The sequence below is a fragment of the Conger conger genome, chromosome 1, assembly GCF_963514075.1.
Source record: "Conger conger chromosome 1, fConCon1.1, whole genome shotgun sequence".
NCBI lineage: Eukaryota > Metazoa > Chordata > Actinopteri > Anguilliformes > Congridae > Conger > Conger conger.
The window spans coordinates 74528284-74553004 of record NC_083760.1 but is presented as its reverse complement, the minus strand read 5'-3'; the positions used below and the strand labels follow the sequence as shown (position 1 = coordinate 74553004).

Here is a 24721-nt window from a genome sequence, read left to right as displayed (position 1 = left end):
TAAATAGGATTATATATTTTTTTTAATTAAGTCATATTTTACAAGTGACATGTGGAAAATGTAGAAGGCAACTCCTTAAAAATGTTAAAATGATCAGCCTGAAAATCTGCAAAAGTTTTTCTAGTTAACTCTCAATAGTTAAGAGTGAACTTTCAAAATTTTCAGAGTGAAGGGCTTGATTTTTCCCAACACACAAAAAAAGGTTAAATACTGTATGTTGCTAAACTAAGCAACTATGTCCACTGAGTGCAGTAGTCCCAACTAAAATTCCTAATTTACAAGGCAATCATACTTCAATACAAACAGACCATGCACTTCTTTCCTGTCTATTCTTTCTTGTCCTTTTTCCTCTACAATGGTGATCTGTAAGTAATTCCTTTGTTCCCAGTGTTTTCTGGAAAATGTAGTTTGTCACCAGGAGGAAGGCATAATACATTCTTAGAAAAAAGGGTTCTGAAATGGTTTTTTCGTTTTTTATGGAAACTTCTGTCATAAGTGTGAAAACTCCCATACAAAGAACCATTTCGCCTGATAAAGAACCCTTAACCAGATATGGTTAATCTATGGAATCACAATACAAGTGTATTGTATTTCCATCAGTGAACACCATACCTCATTATACTAATTTCTTGACACAAAGGGGAAATGGATGAACACTGCGAGACATAACACTTTCTTGAAAATTCACTTGCAGTGTCTGACGAGCTAATTCCAGCCAGCATTACACCTTTTTTTGGGTGATAAGCTGCTGAAACAATTGACATTGCAATTTGGTTTCACAACACTAGGTAGTCAATTTACTGTTCCAAATACACAAATATATTGCCCAGAATTGCTTAATGCCTCTCACTTAATTGAAGGCAGTTTATGTCACAGAAAAAAGGCAGGGTCAAAATAGCAAATGCAGAATTGTGTGTAATTCTTAAGTATGAGTGGACTTACTGCAAATCACTGAACAGCCTACAGTAAATACGCAAAACATTTAAGTACTTACCTATATTTTGCCAGACAAATAAATGAGTGAGTGATTTCAGTGCTGCGGGTTTGCATAAAAAGAGCCGAATGCTGCTGTTGTTTCACAGTTGAGGTGTGTGACTAAATAAGTGCATTGAAAAGCTCACATTGTGTATCAGTGCTAAATTACTGTGGTTACTTCCCCCTGTGCATTCTGGACTTTCCCATTTGAAGTGTGATGCCGAAAGACAATGTTAATTATTAACACAAAATTCAGTTAAACAGAATGTTGTGTACATCAAAGTTACACTAAGGTGTTTTTTTATCTTGCTTTCCCAATTGCTTTCATCACTTTGCATAACGGAAATTAAACACCTTCTACTCATTGTTCTTACTTTGAATTTTGAACTTAATTATGCATTTTTTGTTCAATATCTCAAACACCTTGAATAAAGAAATGTTTTCTGGCACAGTAACTGAATGAATGAATATGACTGTATTCTGACTGAGGTGCTTTTTATCACACTTCATATTTTTATGTGCACAAAGACAAGTAAAGATGGCCATATCCCAGAACTGAAAGTCCACAAATGATTCATATTGTATAACATCAGCAAATATTTGAAATATATTGAAATTAACTAATGTAATAATTATTGCACTGTTTACTACCAACTATTTTCCGATGTATAATGCCACCCATTATACATCAATTTAAAATATAGATACATTCCAAGTGTTGTAGATTGGTTCCATGGCTGACTTGTAAAACAGAATTATGCATACCCTTTGTATGTCCATGGTTTTTGCATGCAAATGCAGTATTAATAAAACACCATTTTTATTTTTAAATGAGCACAACATACAGTACATGTTACACAAAAGGGTATCCTGGGTGATATGCATGTAATTTGAACTTTGAATTTGAATAAAAAAGCACTAATATACTCCACTATATTCAATTTATTTAATATATTAAACAACTTATTCCATTTTTTTTAAGACAGTGATTTTATTTCCAATTGTCCCCTCTTCACATGTCATTGACTTACAGTTACATACCAGTGTTTGCATGTTCCGAATCATGGCTTGAAGACATGTACAATAAGAGTGTTTTTTAGTTGCCCATGGGCCAAAGAAACTGGAAAGGTCATTTGGATGGGTTCTCAAATAGACTATTGAATCATTTTCAAAGAGCACATCTTTAAATATAAATATTATAATTTCAGGTACACTCTGTCATTTATACTTTTGTATCCCATGGCTACAGACCTGATGCAATCAGAACATATTTATCCTTCCAAACTGTAGGGAGGCTGCAGTGTAAAATTCAGGTTCAGAAGATTCCAACCACCTGGATTTGCTAATTACCACAATTATTCCACCTTAAGGTAGAACAAATTTGTGAAATCAGCTGGCTGAGTCCATGGGTGGAAGAAAAACATGGAAGGACTTTTACTTTCTGACCCGAGGACTTTACACCTCTGCCACTTCTACAGTATAATTTATAACATACATACGATATTTCATAACGTGTGATGCTGCTGGCAAAATATATATAATGCAATATGTTATAGAAGGTGCTAAGTACATTGGAACTAATTGATATTTGTTGGTTATGGAAAAGCAGATGTTATTATATAGAAGTTCTGCAGAATAGCATCACCAGAAAATAAATGCATACGGTAGGAACATTCCCAGTGATTGGTGTGACCACTATGACCTCTCTTTCATGGACCAACTGTAGCATATGCAGGGGGCCTCTCTTCTGGCTTGTTGCCCATCACACTTTGGCCCAAGATCTGTGGAACTGGCATCTTGAGAAAGAACAGAGAGATAATAACAAAACTCGCTAACAATTAACTTGCCAGCGACAAGTGTTGGTGCAGTGCACCAGTTCAATATCAACAATGAAGTGGAGAGGACAGACTACGTTTTATTCAGTGTGTATCTGGCGCTCAGCTAGGAACTACTTCTGGTCTTCCAACAGACAAAGCAGCTCATTTAAATGGATAATTCCGGTATAGTCTGTCTTCAGTCTCTACACTCACCGAGCACTTTATTAGGTATTTATTAGACTCATTTTTTAGACTTATAACACAGTATATTGACAGAATAACAGTATTTTCTAAGCACATTGATTATGTGCATATTAAAACAAGTAGACATCATGTGAAAAGCTTGGAAAAAGCATTCCCTAAAAGATACAATAAGTAGAAACAGAAACAAGATTTGAGATCCATTATTTGTTATATTCAAGTGGAACAACGTCAATATTACCTCCTGAGTACTTGGCGCTGGAATGAAGTTTACTGGTGCGACACTTCTCAATTGATTGCTTGTGGGTATATATATCACTTGCTAAAAAAAGACATGGTAGTTCATTACCAAATTCTCATTGTCCAGAGGTTAATTCAATAGCAGGAAAAAGTCTTATGACCCCTCTACTTTACTGCACGTCTCACCTCTGAGGAGCAGTTACACACTGCTCTGCAGGCGAATGCTGACACACAGATGGAGATGATGAACTCCAGGATGGATAACAACAGCAGCACTCCTGTGATCCCATTTGACCTGGTCTGTTCAAAGAGAAACAGATCAACACATCAATGGCAGCAATATCATTCACTGCAATACTTATATCCCAGACTTGGACTTGTGCATAACAAATACTTGAGACTTGTTAAAATATTTCCAGTATGTATAGCTCAGTCTTTATTGGCTGGATTAGAGCCCATAAATCGGGAATAAGTTGGAAGGGCTCATTGTGATTTATTATCTGAGTCACATGTGTATAGCACATTCAGTTGTTAACTACAGAGATGATAGTGATGTTACTGTTGGACCTTGAGTACACGCCGGAGCATCTGACAGATGTAGGTGCTGGTTGAATAGGCACTCTCACTGTCATAGTCATAGTCATAGCAAAAGTAAAATCTTAAGTCTATCACACAGTCCAGAGAGAAAATTATGACAGCAATGCCAGCAGAGATGGCACTGAAGATGTTCATCACAAGCGCTCCTTTCACCTGTGGGAAAGAGACAAAGGCCAGCATGACTATAAGAGAAGTGCTGGTTGTTTTGGAGATGCAGGATATGAACATTACTGATTCATAGGAAATGAACACATACAAGATATGAACAGACAATATCGCGACATACATCTTGCTGATGTAGTGCCTACTGTTGCATTGAAAAATGAAATGGAAGTAGGAGTACAATCTAATGCAAAATATCAAGGCTAACTGGGTTCTCTTTTGTTATTTATTAATAAAATCTTCATGATAAAGTCTTTGGCACTGAACATGTATTTAATGCTTAATGCAATAATGCTTCTCATAAATATTGTCGAATCCACTTATCTAGGAGGACTGGTGGTGGCCAACTTGCAACTGCTTAAAATGTATGCTAAAAGGCCAGCTGTATTTGGTGTCTAGTGAAGAGACCCACTCGCCTTTGATACAGTTACCAAGATTGTTAATTGCAAAACAGAATTGTGGTGATTGGTTAACCATTTCCAGGTTGGTTCTGTGTTAAGCTTGGGATCACTGGGATCATTAGCGATATTCTTGTCAGGGTCTCCTTTGCATATTATTTATGTCACCTTTACTTTTTTGTTCGCCTGGCTTCCCATACGATTTTGACCACACAATGGGCCTCGTGCAACAACATTTTTGTATAATTAAATGTAAAAGCTGATATTTTTTTCGAACAAAGGGCTCATCTGTTATAATACAGTATAGATGGTATGGGGGTGGGTTCCGGCGGATAGACAGAATAAGCGATTTAGTCTACCACATAGTCCATTTCGGAAAACCTTTGAGGTGAGAAATAAGCAAAGCAGTTTCTAAATCTTGATTCATATTTCAAAAGTTTAATCTGAGTTCTGTGAGCCAGGTGAGCTGTGCTGACATGCATTGCAAGCTTCTCCATAGAAAATTAATGTAATGCATTGTTTACATCATTTGTATGACAGGTCGGGACCAAAATTGTGTTCCTACCATGGAAATAATTCTTAATTCGAGAAACTTGTGAATGCGCCAACTTTTAGATCACTCATACGACCGACTTAAGAACAAATCTGTTCATACGAGTGGTTCTTGCATGAGGCCCAATGCTACTGCTTTGCAAAATAAATATTATAAATATTATAAATATTTTCTGTTCATATAAAATTCAAATCTGATTTCATGTTTCTGGACTGAAATGACACACACACATGATGTCACAGTTGGAAGTCTTGAATAATTTTTTCAGCAAAGATGTGACTGCGCTTTTTGTATTGATTTGAGGTCAGACTTATAGTGAAGGTAACATCACTGCATGTTACATGACCACTTTCCAAAATAAATATTAACAGTCAAGCCACTCTGGGAAACATAAAGCCCTTCTAGTGAAATCTGTCAGTAAATTCCTGAAAAGTCAGCACCAGTCAGTGATCAGAACTCACCAGGCATCTGTTGAGTTTGTCACTCGCGGCAACACTCAGAGCTCCTGAGATAATGTACTGAGGGAATATCACAAAAGTATATTTACTCATTTGACTTGGGAATTCTTTTTCTCCTCAAATACACCCATTGCTCCAGAAGAAGGTATACTTAGTCTATTTGATAAATAAATATTCCATAGACACACAACTAGCAGCAAAACACTAACACTAATCTAATCAATGTCTAGAATTAAATTGACATTGACAAACAGCAGGTAGATTAGGTGGAGATTGAATTTCCATCTGATCAGTGTCTGGCCTGGGACTGAAGCATCTATCAGATTATTAGAGTTTAGTCCACATCTTTTATACCTAATGACCCAATTTAGGTCAGCATTTACGCAGGGCAGCTGGTAATGACTGAACGTACCAAAGAACCTCCCCAGAAACCAATCCCAGAGAAAACACCGATGCTATCAGGATATACGGCCATGACGCTGTCCAGTACTATGTTCATCACCCCAACCATTATTTGTACTATCTGTAAAAGACAATAAAGAAATGTTACCAGCTTGTGTCTGAGTTTAGAAAGGCACTGAATTTTATTGCATTGGACAGTATGCTTATGTAAATGTTTCTTTTCAGAGCTTTTCCACAGTGACAGTCTGAGTGTTGCTGCAGCAATGCCTCTGCTTGTAGGACCCTCCCCAGAGGGACTGAAGGGTAAAATAAGAGGAGAAATGATCTCACCCCCAGCCCCCTCGGGTCTCCTTTCAAAAACTTTCCCATCACAGATGTAACATGTTGAGTAGTGCAGATAGCCGGCACAACAGCACCACTTTGCTGAGGGTATGCCTGGGTGAGGACCATGAGCCTACTGCTGTCTGAGCTGGCCATATTATAAGCAGGGGTCACTGCGGGGAGAGGTGCACTGTAAAGGAAATATCCCATAAAAAACAGTGAAAAGACTGGCAGCCATTTTGTCACAGAAAAATAATTGAATAAAGTGAAATTGATCATTTAATGAACTGTATAATCCTATCATGGGTGGTAATCAAATAAAAACTGAAATTATTTTAACAAACATTTTACCATATATATCATTTATAAAAAATAATTCATGAATACACATAACATAAATACACATTTACACATAATAATTATATTTGACTATCACAAATTGTGCTCTGTAAATGTAGTTACACCATTTCAAAGAAAGAAACACCCAAATAGTGGGGCATGCAGACAAGGGAGTGACTGGGCTAGTAAACATTCAGACTCAGACATCGCAGGGGAAGACGAGTGCAAACTAATGACTATAAACAGAACACCAGACATAACAAGAATAACAATAATAAACAATGATAAACTAACAGACAGAACACAGGAACATAACAAATCCAGCTTGTTGGGTGTTCGTGAACAAGACTATTTCTGCTTTGATGACCTACAGTTCAGGGATTGGATGGGCAATTCTAGTCCTGAAGGGCTGGGGTGTATGCAGGGTTTTGCTGCCACAAGTTCAATCAGCGAATTAGCCATATTCGATTTACTCGTAAATTAGACCACAATAAAATGCTACAAGACAAGAACATTTATCAGATGTTGGAAATTACAGATTATGTAAATTATAGCAGAGCAGAAGTTGGTCTGAAATCCAGAAACAGATATAGTTCACTTTGTCCATCCCTGACCTAGTTTAATGAAACAGGCTAAATAGTCATTTTCGTGTGAAGCTGCCATGCACTGCATCTACAGTGTATTCAGAGCATTCACTACCAAGTTACGAAGTTATTTGAGAAGGCATCCAGCACAGTATTTTCGGAAAGGTAGCGGTATGATTTTGATACTTTTAATGACACACAGCAGGGTTTGGTCAGCCAACCCAGAAAACCTTTCAAAATGTATTGGGCGCTTACCAGCAGGGGGAGCCAACCGGTGGACAATCACGAAAATAGGAATTTATTATTCATTGTGCATGGATGCTAAATATAAAAAAAACCTGACACATACACTCATACAAATCTACTCTTTGTGTCGTTGTGCTTAATAAACTAATGATAAACAGTATTTGTGTACAGTTGCAGACTTAGAAACCATCTAACATGCTCCGGCATAACAAGCAGGAAGAGAATAGCCTATATGCAGCACAGACAAAACTCCTCACAACCAAAACAAGATGCAAGACCCATTACCACTTATACTTACTGGAAAAAATAACAAAAGGAAAAAACAATCGGCTCCTTACCTCATGTCTATTTTCTGTTGGGAGAAAGCAGAATTCAAACAGAAGACAGTGGTTTTCTTTTCTTAAGAAAATCAGCCACACAAGAACGGTCTGGATTAAAGTTGCAACTAAAACAAAATCTAAGATGCTTTGTTCATTTATTTTGCGTAAAAGTTAAATTAACTTTAATAAATGTACTCTCCCATTGTTACCACTGAGTAAATAGGCTACAGATCAATTACTTCTTAGGCCATCCCTGCACCGACAGTTATGTAGGCCTATTATAGTGTTTTCTCAAAATAAAAATAATAATTTTTAAAAAATCAAATACTTTTGTGGAGGGACAGAGTAGTTAATGCAACCCGTGAAAGATGGGAATAAATATATTAGCCGAAATAAGAGGAAAATAAAGGAAATACACAAAATAAATCAAATATGAATGATTGTTCAATTGAAGGCGCCTACGATGTGCACTAATTAAAACGTTCTTTCCCGCAATAACCGAAAACTATGCATAAGATGTACGGCATGTACTTACCGTTTCGACGAGCCCAGAAATTGCGCAGTAAACAGCCACAATAGCGTGACTCTTGGCCACAAACGGTCGTCTAGATAAACTCTCAGTAGACTACTGTTGTTTAGAAAACAGTAGCCTACAGGCTACACCCATTTTAAAATGAACTCGTTTCAGTCCAGAAATCAATGCAAGTAGATTAGGCTATATCAATACAATTTCAGGCTGGAGGGACAGTAGGCGAAGTGGCCGTGCTATACTGTAGGTTAACATCATTTAGCGAAATGCTTTTCACTGCTAAAAGCCAAAGTGTATCTACTTTGAAGTTATAGCGTCGTCATTAATTGATTTAATATGCATATTAATATGATACATATTGAAAACATAAATACACATTTCAAACAGTCCGCTGATCTTACACTGTACATCTTTGTTATTATTCAAATATAGAGTGGATTGGCTCAGTTGGAAAGCATGATGATGAAATCGGAGGAATAGGCAGGCCCCTGGGAAGAGAGACGGTGCTATAGCAACTAACAAGGAGCATGGCGTTCTTTATACAGGTTCCTGGAACTACGGTAGAATCGTGTAACTGTCACGTTTCATGCTTGTCATGTCATGTTTTATGTTCAGTTATTGTCTTGCTTATGTTATTGTCATGTCACGTATTATGTTAGTCTTGTCATGTCACGTAATATAGTTTATTGTCATAGTTTTGCAAACTTGTTATGTCACAATTTATGTTTCATGTTATGTTGTACTGTTCATTGATTAGCATACTTTTTCGTGTCTTTCTGCAAATCTTGCATTCCTGCTTTCTCTCTCTCCCTTTCTGTCACTCACACCCTAATTGTTTCAATTTCCATTGTCTTCTTACTAATCTACTAACTTTAGATCAGGATTGGGAATTGTGAATTGTAAATGTATTGAAATAAAAGTATAGTTTTTCCATGTTTGAACATAAAATATAGATCTTTATCCGTGTTGTTTAATATATGCAGCCTTTTTTCTCCATTCCTATTACTGTCCCACTGTACATACCAGTGTTTGCATGTTCCATCATGTCTAGAGGACATATGTACCTGACCCTGTTTTTTAGTTTGTAACTGTGGGTAAGGTGGGTAACTGAGGGTAAAAGTCCCATTTACAGTGCTGCCCATGGGGCATGAGAAATGGAATGGTCATTTGCATGGGTTCACAAATAGACAATTGGAACTGCTGTTTCTGAGCAAGAATAGGACAACAAAAAGCACATTTTGAAAATTAATTCTATGAAACATTTAATACCAAGTTACAGCATGTCATTTAAACTTCGGTACACATTGTGTGATTTTCATCCAATGGCTACAGACCAAAGGCAACCAAAAAACATTTAGCAGGAGGCCCTACTTTATATAATTATATGAATAACAAGATATTTTGTAAAATATATGTTGCTGATAAAAAATGTATAATTTTATGAAAGCTGCTAAATACAAAGTAAATCATTGATTTCTGTCATTTATATGGAAAATCTGAAGAATTGTATTGAATCATTTGTATTAAATTGTGTCGGATTAAAAGAGAAATATATATGAACAATATGAACACTGATCTCATTCAAGGTTGAACTTCTTCATATTTAGGAGGCTGCTCAGTTTTCACGCTGTCCATCACACCTTGGCCCAAAACTGCCGTCTTCAGAAAGGAAAGAAAGAGGTAATGAAAAAGGTTCATTCATGCCAGCTACAATTGTTGGTGCAGGGCAACTGTTTGAGTTTGAGTATAACTGTTATACTGAATATTCAGTGTGTATTTAGTAAGTCTGTGCAATACTTCTGGGCTAAAATCTAAAATGACTGTCTTGGGTCTGTATATATTTTGTGTACTGTGATGGTTTACCTGAGATTTCATACAAGAGACCAGAAGGCTAGCAGAATCACAACTGAAATCAACCATCCTGCTGTCAACCTTTAACACTGCTATAATCCTGAGCATAGTTTTACACTGAAGCATTATCATAGGAAGGGTTCAAAATAGTATGCTGACAAAATGTATTGTTCAAGCATTAGCACAGTATGTACATATCAATATATCTAGATATTATGTGAAATTCTTGAGAAAAACACCAAGAGGAAGAGGAGTATAATAACCTAAAACCAAGGATGATAAAAAGATTTTAAAAACTGAGAAACCAATCACCCAAGCACAGTATTTCAGATCTATCTGTTACATTCAGGAAGTAAGATAACATAATTATTACCTCATAGGCACATGGTGTTGACATGAGAGGATTTTCTGATGTGACTTGACCGCTTGCGGGTGCCATATATATCACTTGCTATAAAAAAAGGAAGATTTTGATCAGACATAGTACTTCAGCATAGAACTTAAAGCTTACAACTGCAATGTCATACACTTCAGAATTAACGTACAAGCAGTTGTCAAAAAGTTGAAAGCACCAGTATGAAGTCACTTTACCGGATGTTGGGCCACCGTCTGCCACCAGAAGAGCTTTTATCAGGCAGGAAATAAATATGGGACCACTGTGATCACTCACCATTAAATAGTGATGAAAATTTATAGTGATTAGTGCAACCAAACCACTACTGCTAGATCCCTTCACAATAAGAACCAAGCCCTCAGGCCTGTAGGCTTCTTTAGGTGTGTGCCATTTATCATAAACCACATTTAAAAAAATAAAAACTAGCCAAACTGTATTTGCAAACTGAAACAAAAAATAAACATGCTTATACAAAACAATTAATCTAAAGCCAAACTACAATTTCTCGCCTAAAAGAAAAAAAAAAAAAAGATTTTAGTTTTAGTTTAGTTTTCAATACAAAATATTTGTTTTGTCCTGCCTGTTGTTCTAGGTCATGGCCACTAGATGTTGATATGCTGCCTTGTGCACATTGTCATGACTGAAGACCTTTTGTTTCAACAAAACAGCTGTTTCACAAACTCTTAACAAAGATTTAAATGTAAAACTGAACCAACTCAACTGAATTGGAAATAACTTTGGAATGGTAAAGAAATAAAAATGAAAAACTATAATAATCTTAGTAAATGACGCTTTACCTAACCATAGCACATTACTCTACTACTCCACTACACTGCGAACAGCAACCTGAATATGACTACTCTTCATGAAACAGCCTGCTCTTCATAACCCACACTGAAATCTGCAGTCAGCTGATTTTGAGTAGTTTGTCTGTTTGGCCTTGTACCTTAAACTAATGCATGAACATATCACAATCCAGGAGTATGCACCTCCAACCATTGTCCTCTATTGATGATATCTTTCTTCAGAGTGCCATGAGCTATCACATTAGACACAGTCCCTTGTGAAACACCAGCATTTAAGAGTTGTCCTCATCACTGAAGCTTCTGCCCAACATACCGCAACAATCACCAAAAAGCCACTGAGGTTGTGTCTTCTAGCCATGCCATAACACAGGCAAACAAACCAGCCTAGAATTTTGTACGTGATCCTGAAAATGCTGGAATGCATTTTGGAGGCTGTTTGTACCCATCATCCAACAATCTAATGGGGCACATAGCGGTATGCTGCAGGCCTGAATGATGTCTATGTAGTTCTCACCGGTGAGGAGCTGTGGCACACTGCTCTGCAGGCAAATGCTGACACACAGATGGAGATGATGAACTCCAGGACCGAGAACACGATCAGCACTCCACGAGTCCCATTTGACATGTTCTGTGCAAAGAGTAACAGAGAACACATCAGCAGCAGTCAATCATACACGCCTGCATTTACACTGCACAGACCTGAACCTGTGCACAATAAGGTTTGTTAAAATATTTTCTGTATGACTATAAGTAGCTAAATCTTCCATTGTTTCACTTACAGAGCCCATGTGATCACTAGGGAGCTTGGTTATAAGGTTTTTGACATTATTCACTAGTGATAGTCATAATACATTGGGTTCTCCAGAATATCCATATACACCTACTCAGATCATGATAAAAGAAAAAATGTGAGTGTGTTACCTGAAACCATCTTCGATACCGTTGACAAGAGCCGTATGTGTTTTCAGAATCATAGCAGCCGTATCTCATTTGAACAACATAGTCCAGAGAGAAAAGGATTATAGCAAGGGCGGCAGTGATGGTGCTGAGGATGTTCATTACAAGTGCTGCTCTCACCTGCAAAGGCAAGAATTTTATATAAAGCACATATACAGCATATATAATGATAATGATACAGTATACATCATGGTATATATAATATTCATATAGACTGCATTTGTGTGAAACCAACATGAATGTCAAAGAGGTGTCTTTGGGAGCAAAGCAAGCCATTTTGCACAAACAGAGCCATAAGAAAAACAAAGTGGATAGCTTGTTCAACAACTTGGGAGTACCGAGCAACAGACATTGAACCAGTTGACCAAGGAAAACAACAGCAGTTAATGACAGAAACATTGTGAGAGCTGTGAAGAAAAACCCCAAAACATCAGTCAGTGACATCACAAACAATCTCTACAGGGCAGGGGTGAAAGTATCTCAATCAACCGTTAGAAGAAGATTTAGAGAGCAGCAATATAGAGGCTATACCACAAGATGCAAACCACTCATCAGTAGTAAGAATCAGACGGCGTTATAACAATTTGCAAAGAAGTAGAGAGATGAGCCACAAAGGTTCTGGAACAAAGTTTTATGGACCAATGACACCAAGACTAAGCTCTACCGAGCTCATCTGTGAAGCAAGGTGGAGGAAGTGTCATGGCTTGGGCTTGCATGGCTGCTTCTGAAGAGGAGATTGAAGGGAAAAAACAACAACTAGAAAAGGCTGCAGTAAAAGCCTGGAAAAGCATCACAAAAGAAGAATGCAACAGTTTGGTGATGTCAATGGGTCGCAGGCTTGATGCAGTTATTGTAAGCAAAGGATATGTTTTATTTATTTTCATTTACTTAAATAATCTCTGTTCCAAAACTTTTGCTTCCCTAAAAAATGGGTGGTCTGACACCAAAGGTGCTATGTTCTAAGTACAGGGCGGCAAGTAGCATAGTGGTTAAGGTACAGGACTGGGACCCGCAAGGTTCGATCCCCGGTGTACCCACAATAAGATCCGCACAGCCGTTGGGCCCTTGAGCTCCAGGGGAGGATTGTCTCCTGCTTAGTCTAATCAGCTGTACGTAGCTCTGGATGCCATTGCCAAATGCCATTAATGTAATGTAATGTAATGTAATAAACCCACCCCCCATTTCAGGGCACCACAGTGTTTCGGATAAATGGCTTCACAGGTGTTTCTGATTAGCCTGGTGCATTCAGTTATTTCAGTATCTAGTCTTGATTATAGGCTTTTGATTGCCTTTGAATTTTGTTATTGGCATTTGTTAACAGGAGGACCAGAGCTAGACATATGCCAAACCTCAGTTGAACAAGCAGTTAAAGGCTTAGTTAAAAGATGAGAATCTGCACTTTGATAACATATTAATTGTTTAATTACAAGCAGAGAAAATAAGACATTAATAGGCAGAAAAAGGTGTGTCCAAACTTTTGACAGGTACTGTATTTGCAGTAAAGCCACTCTGGGAAAGATAAAGCAGTTCTACTATCTATCAGTACATTTCTTAATGGTAACATCCAGTCAGCGATCAGAACTCACCAGGCAATTGTTGGGTTTGTTGCTAGCTGCAACACTCAGAGCTCCTGAGGAAATGAACTGAGGGGAAGAAGTGAAATTAAGTCATTTATTTTTAGTTCATAAATACACCCAGCACCCCAGTAAGTGCATTGGAACAAGAACGTTTCAGTCAAGAAATATACTACTAACAACAAGACATTTGATATTTTAGTATGCAATTCAATCCAGTCATAGGGATTACAATACGAGCTCAGGATTAAACTGCCATTCAATCCAGGCGTAAACTGTAAAATTGCACCTACATCAAGCTGAGATCAAATTTTCACCAGATCAGTGACACAACTGGGACTAAAGCACAAACATCTAATAGACAAAGGACCCATATCCTTTACACAGTAGAACCTCTGAAATCCAAACCTCAGTCTGGTTAACCAAACAGGGTATGGAATCGGAAGTATGACATTAACACAAAATGATGACTGCAAAACAAAAATGGGTAACACTATTATTTGAGAAAAAACCGGATATCAAAATGATGTTAAAATTAGACAAGGGAGAGAGCTTACTGGCTGTTTTTAAAGAGTAGCCTAAAAGGAAAGAACATGAAACCCTTTTGACAAAGAAAGGCTCCAGCAAAGATCATGTCGCACTGATGGCTGCAGACAAGGCAAGCTGTGACTTTTGTTGAGCATTGGTGTTCACCCACAAGAGTGCAAAACCTTGTTGCTTTGCCAATGTCACTATATGGATTTACAAGTTTAGCCAGTGGTCGGTTATTTGACTGCACTCTATATAACAGCAAATGCCACTGCAATGCCAATGCCACATTCATACTTAGTTTAGTAAAATTGGTGTATTTCAACGTCACTTTCAGAGCTGCGATCTACCTTCATTCTTGATGTGTTTGGTTCTCTGAGGCTCTACTGCACCTAATAACCCAACTTGGGTCAGCAAAGATATTTTTTAAACAGGACAATTGGAATGATTTAACTTACCAAAAGTGCTCCCCAGAAAACAATCCCGGAGTAAACAGCAAGGGTGTCAGCATTGATGGCCAGTACGATGCCAAATAATATCTCCATTACCCCAATCATTATCTGCACTGTCTGTAAAAGAAAAGCAACAACAAAAACATGTTACCAGCTTGTTTAGGTAATTGTAAGGCACTGATTGTAGGCTTATGTAAATGTATTTCTTTCCAAACTTTCTTTCTTTACAAACAGTCTGGGTGTTGCTGCAGAAACATATCTGCTGGTAGGAGCCCCCCCCCCCCCCCCCCCCAGGGGAGTGGAGGGTAAAATAGTAGGGAAATCTCACCCCCAGTGCCTTCGGATCCCCTTTCAGAAACTTTCCCATCACAGAAGTAACATGTTGGGTAGTGCAGACAGCTGGAGCAGCAGCTCCACTTTGCTGAGGGTACACGTGGGTGAGCACCACAAACCCACTGTTTGATGAGCTGGCCATATTACAAGCAGGGGTGTCTGTGGAGAGGTGGATAAAATCAGTGGAATTACAGTTTTCCATCACATGATCATGATCAAAGTAATATTTACATTTCATTATAAAAATGTACATTACATTTCTCAACAGTACACAACTGTAAATGTGGTTATACAATTTCAAATAAGTGTACTTTAGGACAAATAATCTTTACTATGTCCATATGTGGGGTTGAATTGAATATTTCACTCTGCGCACCTTTTTAGTTTCTGAATTCAAAATACCAAAGATTTAGGACATTAATATCAAATATCAGCAGTTATTAATTTAAAAAAGTTGTACTGCCAATGTTGTCATTGAAATACATTTCGAAAAGGATTCAATTCAGTAAGTACTGCCAACATGTATTTTTGCCCGAAAATCTGTTAATGTTCACATCAAAATCAACCATCAGCATGTGAAAAAAATCTAAGAGACTTTGATCGTGGAATGATTGTTGGTGGCATACAGGGTGGTTTGAGGATCTCAATAACTGCTGATTTTCATGCAGACTAGTCTGTAAAGTTTTCTAAGAAAAATCCAGTGAGCAGCAGTAATGAGAAACCCAGAATAGCCAAACTGGTCAAAGCTGACACGAAGGTAACAGTAACGCAAATAACCACACATTACAACAGTGATATGCAGAAGAGCATCTCTGAACACACAACGCATCATACCTCTAAGTGGATAGGCTACAGCAGTAGAAGTATATACCTAATAAAGTGCTCACTAATTTTCCACCAATAGCACTGCTTGAGAAATAAATTACAAATAAATAAACTCCCGGGCACAATTTAGTCTTATGTCAATTCGGCATTTCTTGGGGGGTTAATGCTTTTTGCAAATGCATTTATTGCATAATAATATTCTCATACTCATTTTTTTTATTTTATTACGAGAGAAGATGTCTCAACCAGCAAAGTTAAATGTAATCCTAGATGAAATCCACAAACTCATTTCGCCTTCTTGAATTCTCAAGTATTTGAGTCTGAGACTTTTTGTTTAGAAACTACCGTAGTTCTACTCGACAAGTCTGGGCTTGATAAAAGAGAAATGTGACTGAATATGCTCCTGCTCCCCTGACAAGGCTACAGAGAATGTTTTCTGCATCACTTTAATGGTTTTAAAAGCAATAATCTCGTCATACCTGGAAAACAAAGAGTCATGTCGAGATCTCAGGTTTCTGTCGTTATCTCGAAAACAAGTTTTGTTTTCTTACGATCTGGAGAAAATAATCTCCTTATCTCGGGAAAACAACATCTGTTATAACACGATTTCCTGTGGGATAACTGTCTTTGTTTTCTCGAGATCACGAGTTATTTAAGTCATTATTACTTATACTGAACAAATAAAATGTACTGGCCTTTCAGAGCTTCCGTAGCCTACATCTTAGCAGCACTTACCACCAGGGGGAATCTATGGCTGATTCAGATGGAAAAGAGTCGAAACGAAGCAGTTTAAGAGTTTTAGTTATGCCATTTAATTGTGTTAATTTTGCGAGCTAGAAGGAAGGCCATTTCACATGTTTTCAAGATAATTCAAAGTATGGCTGTAGTTATAACGTCAAAGAAATGGGCTACAATTTATTTCAGAGCGGATTTCTTTGGCAGTTGTTGGCCGGATTAATATCAATTGTAAATGTACTGTATATTATTCTCTGGTGGTTATGCCCCCTTTACATGGCTACTGTAGGCTACGCCAGTGGTTTTTAAAGACAAAACGCTTAAAACCCGAATTTTGCGTATATCTTGCACCTCATATTATAACAGTTTTCCAAGAGATGTTGTGTTGTCAAAATAAACGAATAACACAAAACGTTACACATTTACATAAATTAGGCCCACACGAAAAATCATAACATTTAAGCCTACAAATGTTTTTTAATTCTGACTGTCGCAGATAAGAAAATGTTTTAGCTATAAAGTAGCCAAGACAACATGAAGTAAACAACTGCCAGGAACAGTGCGCACAACATAAAATACAATCAACAACATCCAACATTCAAATTGTGCCCCGTTACTACTTCTTCATCGTGATAATAAACTTCTAAAAATAGAAACAAATAGTGTCCAAAATCAAACGTCAATTTGAAAACGATGTTTAACTAGTAGCTTCTTACCGTTAAAGCGAGCCCAGAAATATATGGAGTGAGCTTCTTACCGTTCAAACTACGCAGTAAATAAGAGTGGGGATCGCAGCCATAGACCCTCCTTCTCTTCCAGGAAAGTTGATCACCGTCATAGCCCGCGTAATAATTTCCTATTTATTATTGGATGCATGGTTGGTTAATACATGCAAGATGAGTTCCTGTAAGAGGCGAGGACAATCTTAGAGACATCTACTCGCTCTGCCCAGAAGACAACGAAAATAAATTATTAATGAGACATTCCACTCAGTTTACGTAAAAATAGAATTACGGAAATACGGGAACGTGCATGTCATTTGCGTATATTTACTGGAAATGTTCTTTGTTATTTTGGGCTTTCTTTTCTCTCTCCCTCATAAATCTTCTGAACAGGCTTCTAAAATCGAAAATGACACTCTGTCTTGGGTCAGTAGCTTATATGTTTTGTGTACCATCATGGTGTACGTTGGTTTTCATTCAACAAAAGAACAGAAGATAGGTTAAAAGGATCACAACTGAAATCAACCATCTGACCTTTAACAGAAGGTATGCTGACACAATAGGCTACACCCAGAGGAAGAGGGGGAAAAAAAACAAGAAAAAAACTGAGAAAGCCTATTGCCCAGCACAAATTGAGTTTTATTCAGGAAGTGAGATAACAGAATCATTACCTCCATAAGTATTTGGTGTTGAGATGAGAAGATTTTCTGATGAGACTTGACTGCTTGTGTATACGGTATGTCACCTAAAATAAAATAATAATAATAATAATAATAATAATAATAATAATAATAAACAGAAGATTAGAAGGCCCCTCCGAGGAATCGCCACCTTAACGTGGTGGAGGGGTTTGTGTGTCCCGGTGTCGCCGCCATGTGGGCTCACCACCTGCAGGGGTCGGCATCGGAGTCGGGTGCTTTGCCCAACGGGCAGTAGGCAAAGGCGGGGATCCGGGCGTGCTGATCCTCGGCGTCGCAGACTGGTTCTGGGGACGTGGAACGTCACCTCTCTGGTGGGGAAGGAACCGGAGCTAGTGCGGGAGGCGGAGTGGTACCAACTAGATATAGTTGGGCTCACCTCCACGCACAGTACTGGTTCCGGAACCAAACTCCTGGAGAGGGGCTGGACTCTGTTCTTTTCTGGAGTTGCTCAAGGTGAGAGGCGCCGGGCGGGTGTGGGGATACTCACAAGCCACCGGCTGAGCGCCACTGTGTTGGAGTTCCACCCGGGGAACGAGAGGGTCGCCTCTCTGCAACTACGTGTCGCTGGGTGGAAGGCTCTGACTGTCATTTGTGCGTATGCACCAAATGGCAGTTCAGAGAATCCGGCCTTCTTGGAGTCACTGGGTGGCATCCTGGAAAGGGTGCCACCCGGCGACTCCATAGTTCTGCTGGGCGACTTCAACGCTCACGTGGGCAATGACGGAGAAACCTGGAGGGGGGTGATTGGGAGGAACGGCCTGCCTGATCTGAACCCAAGCGGTGTTTTGTTATTGGACTTCTGTGCTGGTCATGGATTGTCGATAACAAACACCATGTTCGAGCATAGGGTAGCTCATAAGTGTACTTGGTACCAGAGCACCTTAGGCCAAAGATCGATGATCGACTTTGTGGTTGTATCATCAGACCTGCGGCCGTATGTCTTGGACACTCGGGTGAAGAGAGGAGCAGAGCTGTCAACTGATCACCACCTGGTGGTGAGTTGGATCAAGTGGCCGGGGAGGCTGCCTGACAGACCCGGTAAACCCAAACGTGTAGTGAGGGTGAACTGGGAACATCTGGCGGAGGCCCCTGTTCGCAAGGTCTTCAACTCCCACCTCCGGAAGAACTTCTCACGCATCCCGGGGGAAGCTGGGGACATGGAGTCCGAGTGGGCCCTGTTCAAAGCCTCCATTGCAGAGGCGGCAAGCAGGAGCTGTGGCCAGAAGGTCCTCGGTGCCTGTCGGGGCGGCAACCCAAGAACCCGCTGGTGGACAGGTGAGGGAAGGAGGCCGTCAAGCTGAAGAAGGAGGCCTTTCGGGCTTGGCTGGCCCGGGGGTCCCCTGAAGCAGCAGACAGGTACCAGGTGGCCAGAAGGGCTGCAGCTTCGGCAGTCGCTGAAGCAAAAACCCGGGTATGGGAGGAGTTCGGGGAGGCTATGGAGAAGGACTTTCGGTTGGCCTCGAGGAAGTTCTGCCAAACCATCCGACGACTCTCAGGCTGTTTTCAGCAGGGGGGGAGAACTGCTGACCCGGACTGGGGATATTGTCGGGTGGTGGAAAGAGCACTTCGAGGAGCTCCTGAACCCGAACAACACGTCCTCTGTGGAAGAGGCAGAGCCTGAAGACTCGGGGGAATCTGCACCTATATCCCTGGCGGAAGTTGCTGAGGTAGTCAAAAAGCTCCTCAGTGGCAAGTCGCCGGGTGTAGATGAGATTCGCCCTGAGATGCTGAAGGCTCTGGACATTGTTGGGCTGTCTTGGCTGACACGCCTCTTCAGTGTCGCGTGGAGATCGGGGACAGTACCTGTAGAGTGGCAGACCGGGGTGGTGGTCCCCATTTTCAAGAAGGGGGACCAGAGGGTGTGCTCCAATTACCGGGGTATCACACTCCTCAGCCTCCCTGGGAAAGCTTACTCTAGGGTACTGGAAAGGAGGCTCCGACCGACGGTCGAACCTCGGGTTCAGGAGGAGCAATGTGGCTTCCGTCCTGGCCGTGGAATAGTGGACCAGCTCTTTACCTTGGCAGGGTTGCTGGCGGGGTCATGGGAGTTTGCCCATCCAGTCCACATGTGCTTTGTGGACTTGGAGAAGGCTTTCGACCGTGTCCCCCGGGGAACCCTGTGGGGTGTACTGCGGGAGTATGGGGTACCGGGGCCGTTGTTACGAGCCATCAGGTCCCTGTATAACCAAAGTGAGAGCTGTGTCCGCATTCTCGGCACAAAGTCAAGCACGTTTCCGGTGGGTGTTGGACTCCGCCAAGGTTGCCCCTTGTCACCGGTCCTGTTTGTGGTATTCATGGACAGGATCTCAAGGCGCAGCCGAGGTGAGGAGAGTGTCCGGTTTGGTGACCTCAGAATCGCATCTCTGCTTTTTGCGGATGATGTGGTTCTGCTGGCTTCATCGGACCATGACCTTCAGCACGCACTGGAGTGGTTTGCAGCCGAGTGTGAAGCGGCCAGGATGAGAGTCAGCACCTCCAAGTCCGAGGCCATGGTTCTCTGCCGGAAAACGGTGGATTGCTCCCTCCGGGTTGGGAACGAGTCTTTGCCCCAAGTGAAGGAGTTCAAGTATCTCGGGGTCTTGTTCACGAGTGAGGGTAGAAGGGAGCGTGAGATCAACAGGCGGATCGGTGCAGCGTCAGCAGTAATGCGGGCATTGCACCGGACCGCTGTGGTGAAGAAGGAGCTGAGCCGGAAGGCGAAGCTCTCGATTTACTGGTCGATCTACGTCCCAACCCTCACCTATGGTCACGAGCTTGGGTAGTGACCGAAAGAACGAGATCGCATATACAAGCGGCCGAAATGAGCTTCCTCCGTAGGGTGGCCGGGCTCAGCCTTAGAGATAGGGTGAGGAGCTTGGACATCCGGAGGGAGCTCGGAGTAGAGCCGCTCCTCCTTCGCGTCGAAAGGAGCCAATTGAGGTGGTTCGGGCATCTGATCAGGATGCCTCCCGGGCGCCTCCCTTTGGAGGTTTTCCGGGCTCGTCCACCTAGGCGGAGACCCCGAGGGAGACCCAGAGCCCGCTGGAGAGATTATATATCTCTCCTGGCCAGGGAACGCCTCGGGATCCCCCAGGAGGAGCTAGAATGCGTTGCTGGGGAGAGGGACGCCTGGAATACCCAGCTTTGCCTACTGCCCCCGCGACCCGACTCCGGATAAGCGGGTGATGATGGATGGATGGATGGATAAACAGAAGATTTTCTTCAAAAAATGTTCATCATACATAGTACCAGCTGCAAAACAAGTGTGATGCTCGCTCTCTTTAAATATAGCTCACAATATGAATGTCATACACTTCAGAATTAAGCTACAGGTAGTTACCAAAAAGGTGGAAGTACCAATATGAAGTCACTTTATAGGACGTTGGGCCACCGTGTACCACCAGAAGAGCTTGTATCAGGCAGGAAATAAATATGGGACCGCTGCGATCAGTCAGAATCATCAGCATTTACCTTTCCTTGGAGATTAGTGCAACCAAACCAAGCCAAAGAAATGTACTCCACCACATTATGTTACTGCTAGATACAGTCACTATTGGAACCAAGCGCTTCTTCGGATGTGTGCCACACATGCATGTATGTGTTTGTCAGGGACGTTATTATCATTAAAACTAGCCAAGGAATATATTTGCAAACTTGAGAGAAAAAATATAAAAACACTTGCAGCAACAAAAAAAAAAAAAGAAGGATGCCAGGGATGGTTTTGGGGGTGTCAGTCGACAGAATCAAGGTCTACAGTTTTGGATTGCTACCTTTGGTTACCCTTTGTCATCCTGAGGTATAAAAGATATAATAAGTAGAAACTGAAACAAGATTTGAGATCCATTATTTGTTGTATTCGGGAAGTGGAACTAGTTTACTGGTGCAACACTTCTCAATTGATTGCTTGTGGGTATATATATCACTTGCTAAAAAAAGACATGGTAGTTCATTACCAAATTCTCATTGTCCAGAGGTTAATTAAATAGCAGGAAAAGGTCTAGGACCCCTCTACTTTACTGCGCGTCTCACCTCTGAGGAGCAGTTACACACTGCTCTGCAGGCGAATGCTGACACACAGATGGAGATGATGAACTCCAGGATGGATAACAACAGCAGTACTCCTGTGATCCCATTTGACCTGGTCTGTTCAAAGAGAAACAGATCAACACATCAATGGCAGCAATATAATTCGCTGCAATACATATACTTGGACTTGTGCATAACAAATACTTAAGACTTGTTAAAATATTTCCAGTATGTATAGCTCAGTCTTTCTTGGCTGGATTACAGAGCCCATTAATCGGGAATAAGTTGGAAGGGCTCATTGTGATTTATTATCTGAGTCACATGTGTATAGCACATTCAGTTGTTAACTACAGAGATGATAGTGATGTTAATGTTGGACCTTGAGTACATGAGTAATGTACTCCACCACATTATGTTACTGCTAGATACAGTCACTATTGGAACCTTCAGATGTGTGCCACACATGCATGTATGTGTTTGTCAGGGACGTTATTATCATAAAAACTAGCGAAGGAACAAATTTGCAAACTTGAGAGAAAAAATATAAAAACACTTGTACCAAAAAAAAAAAAAAAAGGATGCCAGGGATGGTTTTGGGGGTGTCAGTCGACAGAATCAAGGTCTACAGTTTTGGATTGGATTACATTACATTACATTACGTGGCATTTAGCAGACGTACAACAAAGTCCAAATCAATCACAAGAACAAGTGCAAAAGTCGACCTGAGAGGACAGTACAGTTCCGAGTCCTAGTGTAAACATACAGAAATTCAGACTCCTTGGAGAGTACAATCAGCTTTCAAACTAGCATACCACAGTTGGCAGCTAGAATACAACAACAGCCAATAAAAACAACAATACCTATACAAGTAACAATATCTATACATAAGTGCCATTACGGTCTATGGCTAATCACAATGATTGTGAGTTGGGGAGGGAAAGGTGTAGCCTGAAGAGATGGGTCTTCAGTCTGCACTTGAAGGAGGTCAGAGACTCTGCCGTTCTGACATTCACCGGGAGGTCATTCCACCACCGTGGGACCAGGACAGACAGCAGTCGTGAGCGTGAAGTGCAGGTGTGGCGAGGGGGAGGCGCCAGACGGCACGAAGTGGCAGAACGGAGGGGTCTTGTTGGTGTATAGGTCTTGATAAGGGATTGAATATACACAGGGGCTGATCCTTTAACTGCCTGGTATGCGAGCACCAAAGTTTTAAATTTGATGCGAGCCATAACAGGCAGCCAGTGGAGGTTGCTGAGCAGGGGGGTGACATGTGAATGTCTGGGAACATTGAATACCAGACGGGCTGCAGCATTCTGGATGAGTTGTAGGGGTCTGATGGCAGATGCTGGAAGGCCAGCCAGTAGAGAATTGCAATAGTCCAGGCGGGACAGGACCATTGCTTGAACAAGGAGCTGAGTGGAGTAGGTGGTGAGAAAGGGTCGGATTCTCCGGATGTTGTACAGGAAGAACCTACACGCCCGGGTCACCATAGCGATGTTCTTGGAAAAGGATAGCCTGTTGTCCATCACCACTCCAAGGTTTCTTGCACTAGGGGATGAGGTCACTGTGGTATCCCCTAGTGAGATGGAGAAATCAGAGAAGGGAGAGGTTAAAGCAGGGATGAAGATCACCTCCGTCTTATCTGGGTTGAGCTTTAGATGGTGGTTGCCCATCCAGCTCTGGATGTCTTTCAGGCAGGTGGAGATACGGGTAGAGACCTGTGTGTCTGATGGCGGGAAAGAGAGAAAGAGTTGGGTGTCATCGGCATAACAATGATAGGAGATGCCATGAGCAGAGATAACGGGGCCAAGTGTAGATGGAGAAGAGGAGGGGTCTGAGGACTGAGCCGTGGGGGACTCCTGTAACAAGGGGGCAAGGGGTTGACACTCCTCCAGCCCAGGACACCTGGGAGGACCGGCCAGAGAGATAAGATTGGATCCACTCTAAGGCTGTGCCACAGATCCCTGTAGATGCCAGGGAGACTAAGAGGATGGAGTGGTTGACCGTGTCGAACGCCGCAGAGAGGTCAAGAAGGATCAGGACAGAGGAGAGAGAGGTTGCTCGTGCAGCCTGAAGGGACTCATTGACAGAGAGGAGTGCAGTCTCCGTCGAGTGGCCAGGTCTGAAGCCAGACTGATGGGGGTCCAGCAGGTTATTCTGAGAGAGGAAGGAAGAGAGTTGGTTGGAGGCGGCTTGTTCAATGGATTTGGATAGAAAAGGAAGGAGAGATACCGGACGGTAGTTTTGAATGCAGGAGGGGTCAAGAGTGGATTTCTTTAGGAGCGGGGTGATGTAGGCCCTCTTGAATGATGAGGGAAAGCAGCCAGAGGACAGAGAGGAGTTAACAAGGGAGGTGACAAACAGAAGGATGTCAGGCATGATTGCCTGAAAGAGGTTTGAGGGGATGGGGTCCAGGGCACAAGTAGTAGGGTGGTGGGAGAGCAGGAGGTGAGACACATCAGCATCTGTAAGGGGACAGAAAGAGGAGAAACAGGGGGCAGACACAGAAATGGAGGGAGGCATAGAAGTGGGGGTGGTCGCGAAGGTGCTGCGGATATCTGCAACCTTCTCGTCAAAAAATATCGCAAAGTCATCAGCAGTGAGCGAGGACTGAGATGGTGGGGGAGGTGTGCTGAGGAGAGAGGAGAAAATGGAGAACAGTTGACGAGGGTTAGAAGTGGAGTTCTGGATTTTTG

General features: G+C 41.3%; 2 protein-coding genes across 3 annotated transcripts; both read right to left on the bottom strand.

Moving 5' to 3' along the window:
- Positions 1–1952: 1952 nt before the first annotated feature.
- On the bottom strand, positions 1953–6252 carry LOC133142506 (membrane-spanning 4-domains subfamily A member 4A-like). Its single transcript, XM_061263770.1, has 7 exons — positions 6134–6252; positions 5814–5924; positions 5405–5461; positions 3801–3983; positions 3420–3533; positions 3235–3315; positions 1953–2771 (listed from the first exon to the last, which is right to left on the bottom strand). Exons 1-7 carry the CDS (start codon positions 6170–6172, stop codon positions 2685–2687), a joined length of 672 nt encoding a protein of 223 aa, XP_061119754.1. The 5' UTR covers positions 6173–6252; the 3' UTR covers positions 1953–2684.
- Positions 6253–9378: 3126 nt separating this feature from the next.
- LOC133142492 (membrane-spanning 4-domains subfamily A member 15-like) lies at positions 9379–17530 on the bottom strand. Of its 2 annotated transcripts, none has more exons than XM_061263758.1 (8): positions 17355–17530; positions 15033–15196; positions 14711–14821; positions 13737–13793; positions 12115–12270; positions 11708–11821; positions 10367–10444; positions 9379–9801 (listed from the first exon to the last, which is right to left on the bottom strand). In XM_061263758.1, the coding sequence occupies exons 2-8, from the start codon at positions 15177–15179 to the stop codon at positions 9724–9726; spliced, it is 741 nt and encodes a 246-aa protein (XP_061119742.1). In that variant the 5' UTR covers positions 15180–15196; positions 17355–17530; the 3' UTR covers positions 9379–9723. The 2 variants fall into 2 exon arrangements, with proteins under 2 accessions (XP_061119742.1, XP_061119733.1); XM_061263749.1 differs by having other exon boundaries at positions 17314–17528.
- Positions 17531–24721: the final 7191 nt, after the last annotated feature.